General features: G+C 32.0%; 1 protein-coding gene across 1 annotated transcript in view; it reads left to right on the plus strand.

The window, feature by feature from the left end:
- LOC138699709 (uncharacterized) overlaps positions 1-15,296 on the plus strand; it is an 86,219-nt gene that overhangs the window by 22,032 nt on the left and 48,891 nt on the right. The window contains exons 5-11 of the mRNA XM_069825792.1: positions 1,786-1,970; positions 3,522-3,694; positions 7,660-7,894; positions 8,249-8,414; positions 10,085-10,342; positions 10,733-10,949; positions 13,285-14,943. Coding sequence (XP_069681893.1) covers positions 1,786-1,970; positions 3,522-3,694; positions 7,660-7,894; positions 8,249-8,414; positions 10,085-10,342; positions 10,733-10,949; positions 13,285-14,943 — 2,893 coding nt within the window. The remainder of the gene's footprint in view (positions 1-1,785; positions 1,971-3,521; positions 3,695-7,659; positions 7,895-8,248; positions 8,415-10,084; positions 10,343-10,732; positions 10,950-13,284; positions 14,944-15,296) is intronic.

Below are 15,296 nucleotides of genomic sequence, written 5' to 3' on the forward strand. Positions count from 1 at the left end.
TGTATATAAACAAATATATTGGTATAGCTAGTCTATGTAAATAAATCACTAAAATATAAATACTATAAATAAAAATGTATATAAATATAATTATCTTGATACTTTTAACAGTTATTTTTATCGATATATTTATTTATATTTCCGTTTTATGTATATATATTTTTTTATATTTTCCACTAATAGTGGATTTAATAGCATATAAGTAGGGTAAAGGTTAGTAATATTGTGATAGTTCTTTTTGAGAATTTATTATAATTTTGCTGAGCATGAGGAAGATTGGCTTTTTGCGTCAACGTATTAAGGGAATGTTCGTGGACAAGTCGCTGCACAAAACTGGTCCTTTCCTCTCTCAGTAAAATTGTAATAAATTCTCAAAAAGAACTATCACAATATTACCAACCTTGGCCCTATAGATATATTATTTTAAGTATCTATTCATTTATTTATTTATTTAAATAGACACATCTATTTAGTCTTTCATCTTTGTACTTATACCTGTATGTTTAGATATTTGTGAATTTATTTTAATATTTACTTATTTATAAACCTTTTGGTAGCCTACATATTTTGTAATGTCTAAAGTGTGTAACTTTAATGTCAGATGAATGCTATGATCGTGCCTAACTCTTTAATATATACATTCGTTGTCTTTGTGGTATAGGTACTGTTTTGCCTTAAATGTAGGCTCATAATCATGCTACCATCACATCACTGAAGTCCTGTCATATGTTTGACTAACACCATGATGAAGAAATCCAAGTACATACTGAAGCTTGAAAACCTATGTACCGGTATTTGCATTTATTTAACTCCCGGTACATAATTATTTTACTTTTTGTATTTATTTATTCATTATTTATTTCACTGTAGCCTCTACTTCCGATTGTAGTAATGCATGTATTGCAATGCTCTATTGTAGAAAAATTAATATAGTCTAGGTGCAACAAAAGTGGGCAGAAAATACTACAATATAAATATATTTGAAAAGCATATGAATATATTCATATATTCATTCATATTCTTTATTTGCCTGAAGGTGCAAGAATACAAGAGGCCTCGTCAATGTGATAATATAAAAAACAATGTGTCAATATTTAAAATATTAAAAGAGTAAAAAATAATAAAATTTAACTAAAATACTACATCATTTTCAAAAAATTCATTCATATTATAAAAGGGATTATTTTGTAGCCATCTCTTAATCTGAAATTTAAATTGTGTTTCATTAAGTGCCTTTATATTTGTAGGTATCTTATTATATACCTTTATTGCAGTAATTACATAGCTTGATTGTGTTTTTTACAACCTGACATATGGTACATTTAATTGATCATTATTTCTTGTTTCATAGCGATGCAGATCTACTATACTTGTATAATTAGTAATATTCTTGTTTACATACATTAAAAGTTCAAAAATATATAGATTGTATTGTTATAATACGAACTGCTTTTTTCTGCAGTAACAGAATGTTTGGAAGGTCAGAACTATTTCCATATAAAAGTAATCCATATCTAATAACACTTTCAAATAGTGCATAGTAAATTTGTTTTAAGTAATGTTTGGGAATCTTGTACATGATACTTCTCAAGAGATAAATTACTCTAGAAATTCTTTTACGTACATAACTGACATGGCTATTCCACCTTAGTTTAGGATCCAAATACATACTCAGCATCTTTACAGATTCATTTATCACATTATTTTGGGTTTGTTTCAAACTTAGAGTTAACACATGAGTTTTTTCATCATTAACAATATTACTAATATCACATAATTCTATAGACTGATGTCACTGGCACCTGTGAAACAAACTACGACGTCATTCTTGAAGAAGATGAGTTCAACAATCCATTGCTTCGTGTTGGGAAAATGAAGAATTTGTTGGCTTGCTCACATCGCATGGACCACTTCCTGTCTCTGCAGTCCACACCATACATGTCCTCTGCTCAGTCTCTTCCCCTCATTAAGTAAGTTGAACTCCACGTTCTTGAATAGTTTACAATAGACATTGTTTTTTTCCTTACAAAGTAAATGGTTATGGCCTGAAAGATTGCCTTTTCCAACATAGCTTCCAGAATACTCTGGGACCCCACTTAACTATTTTTTTTTTTTATAAAATATATTGCTATAGTTTTTATTAATTGAAGTAGCGTTGTAATAATGTAATAAAAATATTGATCTTTGAAACCAAAAATAAGGAATAATCTATAATTTTTATGTTATACACACAATATTACTAGTTAGAGAAAAAAATTACTAAGAAATACCGGTTCTGCTTCTACTGCATAAGATTTAAATCGTGTTATGTAATCTACAATTTACTATAAATATTCTCAATAAATCAATATGTTACTGAAAAAATAAACATAATTTTCACTAGTGAATTTATGGACACATGTTTCAAAAACAAACTCCACAGTATTTCAAGATAATTTTGCAAGTGTCTTTGATTTTGTTAAATACAGTAGTTTGTTAATTATTATTTCTGAAAATGTTCTGTTGCTTTTCTTTGTTCATACAAGCTAATTTTGTAAACTGACTGATTCATAATTTTGGTAAAATTTTAGTAGGTAAGTTAATAATAAAATATTTTCATATAAAAACAAGCTGACTCATTTTCTTACCGATTTTACTTATCATTTAATAAATGAAAGAAGCAAGCAATTTAAGTAAGAATTGTACTTTAATTTAGCTAACTCTAGCAGTAATTTTTGGAGCTCTTCACAGAATCTACCGAACACGAAAATAGATGTGTCGAACTTTTTTTTACATTTGTATTTTCTTTTAAAACCTAAATTATGTAATATAATATAATATAATATAATATAATATATAATGTAATGTAATATAGTATAATATAATATGATATAATATAATATAATATAATATAATATAATATAATATAATATAATATAATATAATATAATATAATATGGAGGGTAGCTGTGAATATATTGCATAAGCAGTCGCGGACAGCCAATGAGGAGTGGTCTTCCAGCTTGGGGGTTGGGCGAAGGGCTAACAACCCATCACCGTAAACAACAGCTTGTTACGAAACCTTCAAATAAGTCTCGGAATGGAACTGATTCTCTGGCACGACCACAGCAAAGGGTGACTTAATTAGGAACATTAAATCCAGACGTTTGAGATGGGCAGGGCATGTAGCACGTATGGGTGAATCCAGAAATTCATATAGAGTGTTAGTTGGGAGGCCGGAGGGAAAAAGACCTTTGGGGTGGCCGAGACATAGATGGGAAATAATATTAAAATGGATTTGAGAGCAGTGGGATATGATGATAGAGACTAGATTAATCTTGCTCAGGATAGAGACCAATGGCAGGCTTATGTGAGGGCGGCAATGAACCTCTGGGTTCCTTAAAAGCCAGTAAGTAAGTATAATATAATATAATATAATATAATATAATATAATATAATATAATATAATATACCGGTAATATATTTTTTCTGTGTCTAAATTAATATTTCAAGCTAGTGATTTAGAACACTGTTTGTTTAAGGAGTCAACAGCGAGGCAGCCAAGTAATTGCAGACAGCATCCTGAAGAAATCAACTAATAATGAGATTCATACATTCCGTCCTTTTTCTAAGCATGAGAGTGGTGCAGTTACTGTGGTCAATCAAATATTGACATTCCAGACTTCACATACTAAAGAAATTCCTCATAATTCAGGTAAGCTGAAATAATTATTCTAGTCTTCTCATTATACTTTTATATGTCTATAATATATTATTAAATACAGCTAATAGCTAAGTATATCTATTTTGTAAGTGAGCGCAATTAATTAAGTAAATTGAACTTAAATTTGCTTTGCACTTTTAAGATAATGACTTACTGTATTAATAAAAAGTTTGATTCTAAGTAATTTGACTCAAATTATATATATCATGTATCAAGATCTACGACATCTAATAAAATCAGAAACAATGCTGTGTGCTACCTTTTTGAGGCAATCGGAACCAAGATCAGATCTATCATCTGCTTCTGCTGCTACACGGATCGTTGGTTGTTTTGCTATATGTTGTGTTAAATGGTGTTACTACAACGTGCTTAATCTCTGTGTCAGTTTCATAAATAATTTGTAGTGCTGCTGTAAATGCCGTAGAAGAGATGTTGTTGTTTGGAGAATGATAGCTCACGGAGTGAGAATTCTTTGAGTAAAGATGTAGCATTAAATAGTCAGGTGTCGGAATTGGTGCGAAGGATTCATCATCTGTTTGTAATGGCCAATGTGGCAGAGTTGCATCCCTCGCTACCAACATTACGTAGAACTGTCAGGTACATAATGACAACAGCTTGGAGAATATGATCTAATTTATAGTTATGACATGTAACAAGTTAATAATTTGTCACACAATTTAAATATTACAAGGTTTAAAATACGACAGTCCTAATGAATGAAACTATTAGAAATACAGTATATGGAATACATACTATTTGATTATAATAAAAAGTTGAATATAAAGAAAACTGAAATTTATTCTACAGAGCTTGAAGAATGAAAGATTGCCGGAAGAAATTATGAATTAGCAACCGAAAGGAGAAGAGATTTTAGGCATTCGATGAATATCCTATATGAAGAAGTTAGGACAGAGACTAGTCTAATTCGATGGTGTTTGGGTAATAGGAGATAAGTCATAAAAATAAATTTTGAGTTGAATGAAAATTAAACATCGGAGTCTTATTGCAAATAGTTTTCTACACAAACCGCATCAAATGCTAGTATTCTTTTGTTTTTTGTACATCCGCTTGTAGAATTTAACTTGTTTATTCCCCTGGGAAAGTGGAAACAAAACTCCACTTGCACAAAAAATGACAACTCCCTTTACCCGAACACCATCGAATTATAAATAGATAACAATGATGAATAATAGGAAGATAACAATGGCCAAGGAAGCTTTTAATAAAAAAAAAGGAGCATCTTCTGCGGACCTTTGAAAAAATAACTAAGGAAGAGACTAGTAAAGTGCTTTGTGTGGAGTGTGGCATTGTATGGGGCAGAAACATGGACATTACGACGAAGTGAAGAGAAGCGACTAGAAGCATTTGAAATGTGGATATGGAGAAGAATGGAATGTGTGAAGTGGACAGACAAAATAAGAAATGAAGCTGTATTGGAAAGAGTGGGTGAAGAAAGAATGATGCTGAAACTGATCAGGAAGAGGAAAAGGAATTGGTTGGGTCACTGGCTGAGAAGAAACTGCCTATTGAAGGATGCACTGAAAGGAGTGGTGAATGGGAGGAGAGTTTGAGGTAGAAGAAGATATCAGATGATAGATGTTATTAAGATATATGGATCATATGAGGAAACAAAGAGGAAGGCAAAAAATAGGAAAGATTGGAGAAAGCTGGGTTTGCAGTGAAAGATCTGCCCTCTGGCAGAATACTAAATGAATGAATGAATCATGAATAATATAATTTGTCGATGTTAATTTGTCTTTGAAGTTCTCTTTAACAAGTATTATCTATACTAATAATAAATCTGTAGCCGAAATTTTTCTGGTAATTTTCGATTTTCCAAAAATAATTGGTCCTAACATATGTAATTAACCGCCCTGAAACCGAAAATCGCTTTTTTTTAATTTTTGTTTGTCTGTCTGTCTGTCTGGATGTTTGTTACCTTTTCACGCGATAATGGCTGAACTGATTTATATGAAAATTGGAATATAAATTAAGTTCGTTGTAACTTACAATTTAGGCTATATGGCATTCAAAATATTTTATTTAAAAGGGTGGTTATAAGGGGGCTTGAATTAAATAAATCGAAATATCTCCCTTATTATTAATTTTCATGAAAAATATTACATAACAAAAGTTTCTTTAAAAATAATTTCCGATAAGTTTATTCTTTGAAACATTTTGATAAGACTGATATTTAATGAGATAAATGAGTTTCAAAATTACAATAACAATGCCATCTAAGGTGGTGTAATGAAATAAAAAACAAATGACTTCGTCTATAAGGGGCCTTGGACAACAACAATCGAAAGCTATGAAACATAGCCTACAGAGAATGTTTCTGTGTTTGTATGAAGTAATATTGGAAGCTAAATTAACCGATTTGTATAATTAATTATTAATTCACCATTGGAAAGTGTAGTTTCTCTAGATGGACATAATGCTATAATGTTATTACAGTAAATTCTGAGTGAATCGAGGACAGGTAAGATTAAAATAGCTTCTTATGCACAGAAAACTTGATAGGCTATTCTGTACATTCGTTTCCTGTATTTCCTAAAATAATTTATATGACCAAATGAGTGGTCTCTGGATCAAAATGATCGCATTTTAATTTTTTTAAATACAATTTTAAATTAAGTAACATAATAAACGATTTATCCTTCTATCAAACACGAATGTTCCCTGGATCAAATGTCCTATTTTAATTATGCAATTAAATCATATTTATTTCTAACGCAGCGGAGCGCACGGGTATGGCTAGTAAAATTTATAAAACTTTCTTAAAATTTAAATCTTTAAAAGTGTTAAAACTTATTTAAAAAGGTAGTATACCTTTTGACAGACGGTACCTTTTCAACACTGATGTAGTGTCATCGTCATTGTCTCTTGAACTACTTAGCTTCAGCTTGTCTTGTTTTTCAGTGCTTATAACATAGAACATAAAATCTATAATTATATTCAACATAATTCCTGTAGTGGGTGGAAGTGGGGGACATAAAGGAGATTCCAGATGAAAATCGTTATGGTCAGTTTAGAGAAAATATCTTATGCTATTTTCTAAGAAAATAATGGAATGTAATTAAGCAAAATCACTACCTAATCTAAATGGTTAAATTTTATTTGCACGTGATTTCATGATAAAATGTTTTGTAATTTTTATTTCTTATCTAGTATTATTAGAACAAAATCCCAGAGATGTGTTCAGTAGGAAATTTGAAACATTTAGCCCTTCTTAGCCAAAAATTTGAAAGGTTTTTATGTTTTCTGCTTTTTTTTTTTTTTTTTCGTAATGAATTTCAACAAAGAACTGAAATACAACATTTCTATATTTCCTCCCTTTCAAATATTATAAATTAAAAAGGGGGACCTCTCAGAAACCTCATCACTTGTCTGCCTTGTCCTATTGCCTATTCTGGACTGTTTTTTATGTAAGGAAAACTCGGTAAGCAAGTTGTTCCTTTTATTTCAAATAGTGAATAGTAGCTATCCAAGTAAAATTTGTGACATTTAATCCTTAGGACTCTATTTATTGTACATACAGTATTAACTTATAAATATTGTTGAATAAAATCTGCTCATCCTGCTATGCAAGAATGACATTTTTGGTTGTTATTGTCTTTTGGAAATTACTTTGTAAAAATTAGTGAAAGAGTATATGTAGAGAACTCAGACAATGGAACTGTGATTTTGCAAAATAATGGGATCTGAACTAATGTGATTAAAGCTAACTATATAACAAATAAACCTTTACTAAAAATGATAGATAACTTAATTCTTGCGTTATATTTATAAAAAAAAGTATGTAGGCCTATCATTTAATGACACATTTGTGAATAAAATAATGTAGGTAGGCCTATATTTTATTCTATTGTTTGCTGCTCATTTCTTTGTAATTGTTATTGTGCTTTCTACAGTCGAATTCTCAATATTTTAAATACCTTAAATTTTCATTTCAGATAGTGCACACTTGAGACGCACAACTTTATTGTACGAAAATACAGACAGTACTGATAAAAAAATTAACTTAGAAGACACAGCAAAAGAGATTCTTCAGAATCTAGTCAATAAAACTTATCATGGAGTAGAAAGTGATGTTCCATCCATTTTCTCACATCTAGTAGCCACTCTCAACTCTATGAATTACACAGAACTTTCAAATGTGTTTAATTATTTTACTGGGAAACTACCAAGGTAAGACGGATGACATGTTGAAAACTGCATAGTCTTTATAGACAGCATTTAGAAAAATATTCATTACGACATTATTATTATTATTATTATTATTATTATTATTATTATTATTATTATTTATTATTATTATTGTTATTATTGTTATTATTATTATTGTTGTTGTTGTTGTTGTTGTTGTTGTTGTTGTTGTTATTTATTGTTATCTTTATGGCATTAACTACTCTTGGCATATTGTATTACACACTCTAAAATTTTCAATTAGATATAATGTAACACTCTGATCATCATGTTAGTCCTTTCATATGCAGAATTAAACAACATAAGAGACGGATAGGCTATATCTTTATTTTTCAGGAAGTTTTTTCTGGATGCGATGCCACACGTTACAACAGCAGATGGAGCAGCATTGATGACATCTCTCTTCAAATCCAATGACATAACTTCTGAGCAAATGGATTCATGGCTCACTTCTCTTGCATTCCAGAAGAAACCTACTCTTGCTACTATTTCATCAGTCTCTGTAAGACGATAATATTTTAAATATTATTTTTACACTTTCTTTCGTACTACTTGTCTGTCTTAAATATAGTGTATGTTACATTGTACCGAAATAAGTTAATTCCCATTTTCACTTAAGCCATTTATTCAATAAAAACTATTTTGTACCTTCGGTTTTTTAAAAATGCATCAAAAGGGAAGATGAATTCTAGAATTGTCAAACAAGCTTCACCACTTTTTTTAATAGCTAAAAATTAATGTTACATTTTAAACAGAAAAAAATACCAGTATTTATGCATATCATCATCATCATTGGCTTAACAGACCATAGCCTCCTTCAAAACTGATTTCCAGGCTTCCACCAATTCCTGATCCTCAACCGTATCACATCCTCCTCGACCCCATCCATCCATCTCAGTCTCAATCTCCCAACATTTCTTCTATTCTCCACCCTGCTTTCCATTATCCTCCTCATCATATCCCCTCTCTCCTTCCTTTGAACATGTCCAGCCTATCTTAGTCTTGCCACTCTAATATCTGTAATACTGTCTGAGAAATCATGTACCTGGTAGAGTTCTCTGTTGTATCTTATTCGCCACTCTTCGTTTTCATTGGTCGGTCCACAGATCTTCCTCAGAATCTTCCTTAGAATCTTCCTTTCAAACACCCAAAGTCTAGCATATCACCCACAGACAATACCCATGTCTCTGCTCCATATGTCAGTACAGGTTTTATTAATGTCTTATAGAGTCTTACCTTCGCTTCTCTTGTGAGTACTTATGCACATAACATACCTTATTAACATATTATACAGTAGGAGTTTGTGATTAGACTTTATGTCAAATTTGGTGAGGTTAAAAATGTAGGAATCTTATAATGATAGAGGAATAAAAACTGAAGTTTCATTATCTATACTGCTGCCATGCATTATAGTTCATATTCATTGTGAGGGAATGGGCTAATAACTTGACTAATACAAACAGATCCACAGAAAAATATTTTTCCCTGCTAAAAAAGGAAGAGCAATAGCGAATTATTATTCGTTTATTATTTTTATAACTTACTGATCATTCTAACATACTGTGAGCTGTGGGTATAATAATTTTATGTAGACGTGATGTAAGACATGAAAATTATTTCTAGTCCACACCTGTGGAGTAATGGTCAGCGCGTCTGGCCGCGAAACCAGGTGGTCCGGGTTCGAATCCCAGTCGAGGCAAGTTACCTTGTTGAGGTTTTTTTCCGGGGTTTTCCCTCAACCCAATACGAGCAAATGCTGGGTAACTTTCGGTGTTGGACTCCGGACTCATTTCACCGGCATTATCACCTTCATATCATTCAGACGCTAAATAACCTGAGAGGTTGATACAGCGTCGTAAAATAACCCAATAAAATAAAATTATTTCCAAGGGTCTTCCAGATTGAAGGCTGATTCTAATATTACTAGGCTTTGGACAATGAAGGATAACCTAAAAGTTAACACAGTTAAAGAAGTTGAAAGTTAATCAGTAACTAAATATTGTTATAAATAGTTTCATGCAGTTAGCAAAATATTCATACAGATGTTACGTTCTTGAAAATTTGTCATGTATTTTATTTGAATATTTATTGCCTTAATAATTGTTTATTTATGACAAAGTATACATTATTATACAATGTGAAAGTAAATAATTATTTTATGCCTGTTTTTAGTCTCTGTTAGATGGAACTCCAAGTGAAAAGGGACTCCTGGGTATTTCTGCTCTCGTGCACAGTTACTGCCAACGAAATAAGAATTGCTTCGAGATAGAACAAATTAAAGAAATCATGATGAAAATGGAAGACTTTCTAGGATCCAGTTGCGAGCCCTCTGATAAAATCACACTGAAGCTTATCATACTCTCTTTAAAAGCTATTGGAAATGCTGGCATCTTCACTGGCTCCACTGACACATTAAGGAAATGTTTCCAGGTAATGTGAAAAACCACTCATTTCTATGAATTTCACACAATTGGTATTTCATTTTAGTTGATGTATACAAACGTGTTTCCTTCTTTTATGAGTTTTAGATTTTCATGGTGACTGTGATCAGAATTAGGCTTTTGGGTATTCCACCCTATCCTGGAACTTGACAATTTCAACATTTCAGAACTACATACAGGTTCCATCATCAGGGAAAATAAGTAAGGCCAGAGAGATAGCCTACTGTTGAGCTCATTAAACTGCAAGCGACTGAGCCTGACCTGATGATGGAATCTGTATGTAGTTCCGAAACATTGGAAATGTCAAGTTCCAGGACAATGTGGAATACCCAAAAACTTAATTCTGTGTTTCCTTCTTATTTATAATGCTTGTTTCCAGAACAAGAATCCAATTGAAGTTCGCTTGGCTGCCATTTCTGCATATCGACGTTTACCATGCAGTGAACATACCCGTTCTCACCTGCTTGACTTGTATACTGATAAAAGACAAGACACAGAACTGAGAATTGCAGCGTACCTGGCAGTTATGCAGTGTCCGTCCTCCCATATAATACGTCGTATTATAAACACACTCTACACCGAAGATGTCAATCAAGGTAAAAAGACATAGTGATGCAGATTAGTATATTAAATGAGAGCTGGGGGAATTTTCAGTAAGCTTGCTGTATTGAAGTTTGGGCACATCTTATTATTTAGGAGCCCTCGATTTGTTCCTTCCTTGGGTTTACTTTCCTACATTTATGCTTATGTAACAGTAAGATGTCGAAATCACTTGTGGAAACTTAAAAATAAATATGTAATTACTAGCAGCAACTATTCTCAAGAAGTTAAATCTCAGATCTCTCAAACGTAAAATCAAAACTCTTCTTTAATATTTACAATTAGTCAAATTACTGCAGCATTGGATTTTCTACACTCCGGTTAAAATTTCATAGAGCCTAGATTGGAATTTGTGGTGAATAAAAATAGTCCTCCTCCTTATCAGGCCACAGCCACTGCCACTGCCACCGTCGCCACCACCACCACTTACGTGTGTATTTTTTATGAACTTGTGTTAAGGTCATCAAAAATACACACGTAAGCTTTTCAATTCTAACCCAAATTCAGAATTGTAAATGTAGGCCTACACTTTAAATTTCTTCCTTTTCAAATTAAATAGATTACAATGTATTTTTCATTTTAATTCTTTTATATTCCTAATATCCTTGAACATTCAATTTTAGTTCAATTATGTCTTTAATATGTATATTCCAGTGACTACAAATCCAAAACGATCATCAAACTTGGTATACCTTAAAAATAATTAACATGAATGAATGCCGCACTCTTTCCACGCGTACACAATATGTAAGTTTCTAATTCAATTGAAATATTCATATATGTAAATGAAATCATATTCAATCACATTTTCTTCAAGAATTATTACAGTATGATACGAAAGATTGTCAATTATATTAACATATCTTGATTTAATCATTAAATTTATTCAAGTACATATATGGTACAGAAGTCAAGAACCTGGTGAATAGTCATATATAGAAGATTTTCAACAAATGTGTCGCATATAAGACATATATACTGTTACAACATTTTAATCGTAACATCAGTAATACCGGTATTTGCACAATATCACGTAGAATTTCTCTGTCTCACACAGACATTAAGTACAAATATTTCAAATATTTTACATTTTATCAATTTTAACAATATACTGTATATATATATATATATATATATATATATATATATATTGTAACATGAGTTCTATGTAATTTACATTCATATTTTATATTTTTACTTTTCGGCAAGTCGGCGAAACTACACAAATCAGTCAAATTGAGCATTTCTCACACCAATATCAGATTTTATTACATATAACTCATGGTCAATTATTTAAATCATTGTTATGCTTATTACTGTGACTACTTTATTGGACTTACGTTTAGATTTCGTTGTAACATTTTGAATATCTGATGATAACATATAGGGGAAAACGTTCATAAATTTTCTTCTGTAAAATGTATTAGCAAATAATAATTTGCAAAAAAATGATAAATTATGTAATTGAAAACTTTAAAATAAATTTATAATCTTGAACTGATTTATCTGAAAAAATAAAAAATGAATTGTAAGAGAAATTACAAAGAATCAAAAGAAAATTCGTATTGTTATGTTCATGTAGATTTCTACTCAACAACTCCAGAAATCAGTATGAGAAAAATTGTGATAAGGAGTATTTTAAATGTCGTAGCTTATATTCCAGACGTCAAGAACTCGATTCTCTATTTTTATTCAAGATTCGTATTAAGTGATATAACCTGTAATTCTTTAATAAGCGTTAACATTCTTACAAAAGGTAAGAACGAAAGGTTTAAACTTTCCTACAATAGCAATTCTAAATCTCTTTCCTCTGTCTCCAGATACATTAAATTTTTTTCCAACTTGCACAGCAGTGAATTCGATCCGTTTGATGAATAGACTTAGTTTTTGCATTCTTGTAAAATATTTACCAATGTTATTATTGCTAATTTTTATTATTATTATTATTATTATTATTATTATTATTATTATTATTGTCATCATCATCATAATCATCATCATCATCATCATCATTACAAGGAGAGAAAAATTATATACCTTATTCACGAGAGATTTAGATTGGGCTTTTCCACTTTTGGTATTGTATGTATTAGGGGTTGAGAGTGGTATGACCCCATGCTCACTTATGCCACTGATATTGGCCCATTGTGCTAAATCCAAATTGGACGTGGGTAAGAAATTGCCGACCCTTTTTGTCTGGAGTCCTTTATTACGGACGGGATCCATAATGGAAACAAAGCTCTGATTTCTGATTTTAGATTTAATTTTCCATGTCCTGTTTTATTCCATAATCATGTTAAGTAACAAGGTATTGATACTTTTCTGTTTCAGTGGCCTCGTTTGTATGGACTCACCTGACCAATCTACAGGAAACATCAAGCCACTGGAAGCAAAATGTCAGAGCCCTTGTGTCAAATGACTTTCTGCGGAATAAATTCAAGACGGATGTGAGAAAGTTCTCAAGAAACTACGAAGGTTCTTTCTTCTCAGAGGCCCTCAATGCCGGTGCTGCTGCTGAAAGCAATGTTATTTTCACACCTCAATCCTATCTTCCTCGTTCTGCTACTTTAAATCTCACTCTGGATCTGTTTGGAGAGTCAGTTAACATCTTAGAAGTTGGAGCTCGAGCACAAGGGTTCGAAAGCATTGTGGAAAGCATGTTTGGACCTGAAGGCTATTTTCCTGATAATGCCGTGAATCAGATGCTTAAGAAACTTCGAGATAAGAATGAAGAAGATAGTGTAGAGAACAGCATCACTAAATTAGCAGACGAGTTTGACGCAAGAAGGAAATTGGGCAAAGAGCCATCTGCGTCTCTCTATACCCGTGTGTTTGGGAATGAATTGCAATACGCACAATTCCACGGTTTCGAGGAAGTGATATCTAGTTTAAGCGACGTGACAACTTTTGATGTTGTTAGAAGAATTACACAACAAAAAGATATTGATTTCACAAAATCTATAGTAATAATTGATGGTTCATATATGATTCCTACCTGTATTGGTCTGCCCATGAACTTGGCACTTAATGGCAGTGCTACTGTGGGCTTTAAATTACAAGGGCATGCAAATATTAAAGATCTTTTCACTTTGAATTCAATTGATATAGAAGGCAGTGTGGCACCTAGTGCTGCAGTGGAGTTTGCTGGAACGATGGCTGTGGATGCTACAATTACAAAAGCGGGAGTCCGACTTGTCAACACTTTACACACGAATACATATATTGACGGGAAGATAAACATTCAAGGAGGTGAAATAGTGGACTTGAAACTGAATGTTCCTCATAAAAAGACAGAACTGTTAAACATTAAATCACAATTGTATGTTCTACATCGTGACCATCTTATTGAAAGCAAAGGTATCAAAGAAAACATAGAAAACTACAAGTTATGCTCGACAGACTTCATAAATTCTCTGACTGGTATGAAGTCATGTATGGAATTGATCTATGTCAATAGCTCCCTTCACCCACACGCACCTTACTTTCCACTCACTGGACCCTTCAAGTTCCTTCTGGATGTAACGAAAGTCGACACCTTTAATGCGTATGAGCTCATCTTCAAACATCACAAAGGCGTTTCTAAGAGGGGGAACAGTACGTCTATGAGTTTCCATTTTGATACTCCTGGGTCTAAAGTGGACCGTAAGCTCAGTGCTCAGTACGTGTTAGACTGGTCGAATTCAGCTGCCAAAGCAAGTATCCTAACACCTTTCATCAAGATTGCTGGGAGTGCAAAAACAGAAAATTCTGATAACTTCAAGCTATTAGATACTACCTTGCTTCTGAATAATCAAGAACTATTTGCAACAAGATTAGGTTTAAAAAAAATTCAGAATGGGCACAATGGACGATATGAACCTTTCTTTGCTCTGTCATACAAGAAAAAATTGATAGCTGATATTACTGGAAAGGTGAATTATGCAGAAGGCTTTAAATACAGTGCCGATCTTGTGATAAAGGGACTTTCAAAGGAACAAATTACAATATCAGGTATTTATAAATAAATTACATTGTCATATTGTAGAGTATCATATTACTCATTACCATCAATAAGTTACTTTGTCCAAGATGGTTACAAGCATGGATATAGTGAATATTATTTGATTTTACTACATACACACGCAAAAAAAAAAAAAAAACACATAAAGGAGAATTAGGAATGCCTTTTTTTTTTTTACTCATTATACAAAGTACAGTGGGACGTCGATAATTCGAACGTCAATCATCCGATACGTCAATATCCGAACTCATATTTTCTCTGATTCATTTTTTTTAATTAGGTACCATACACACGCTACAGTACATATTTATTTTCCTCTGTAACATATTGAGAAAGATCCCAG

The sequence above is a fragment of the Periplaneta americana genome, chromosome 5, assembly GCF_040183065.1.
Source record: "Periplaneta americana isolate PAMFEO1 chromosome 5, P.americana_PAMFEO1_priV1, whole genome shotgun sequence".
Taxonomy (NCBI): Eukaryota; Metazoa; Arthropoda; class Insecta; order Blattodea; family Blattidae; genus Periplaneta; species Periplaneta americana.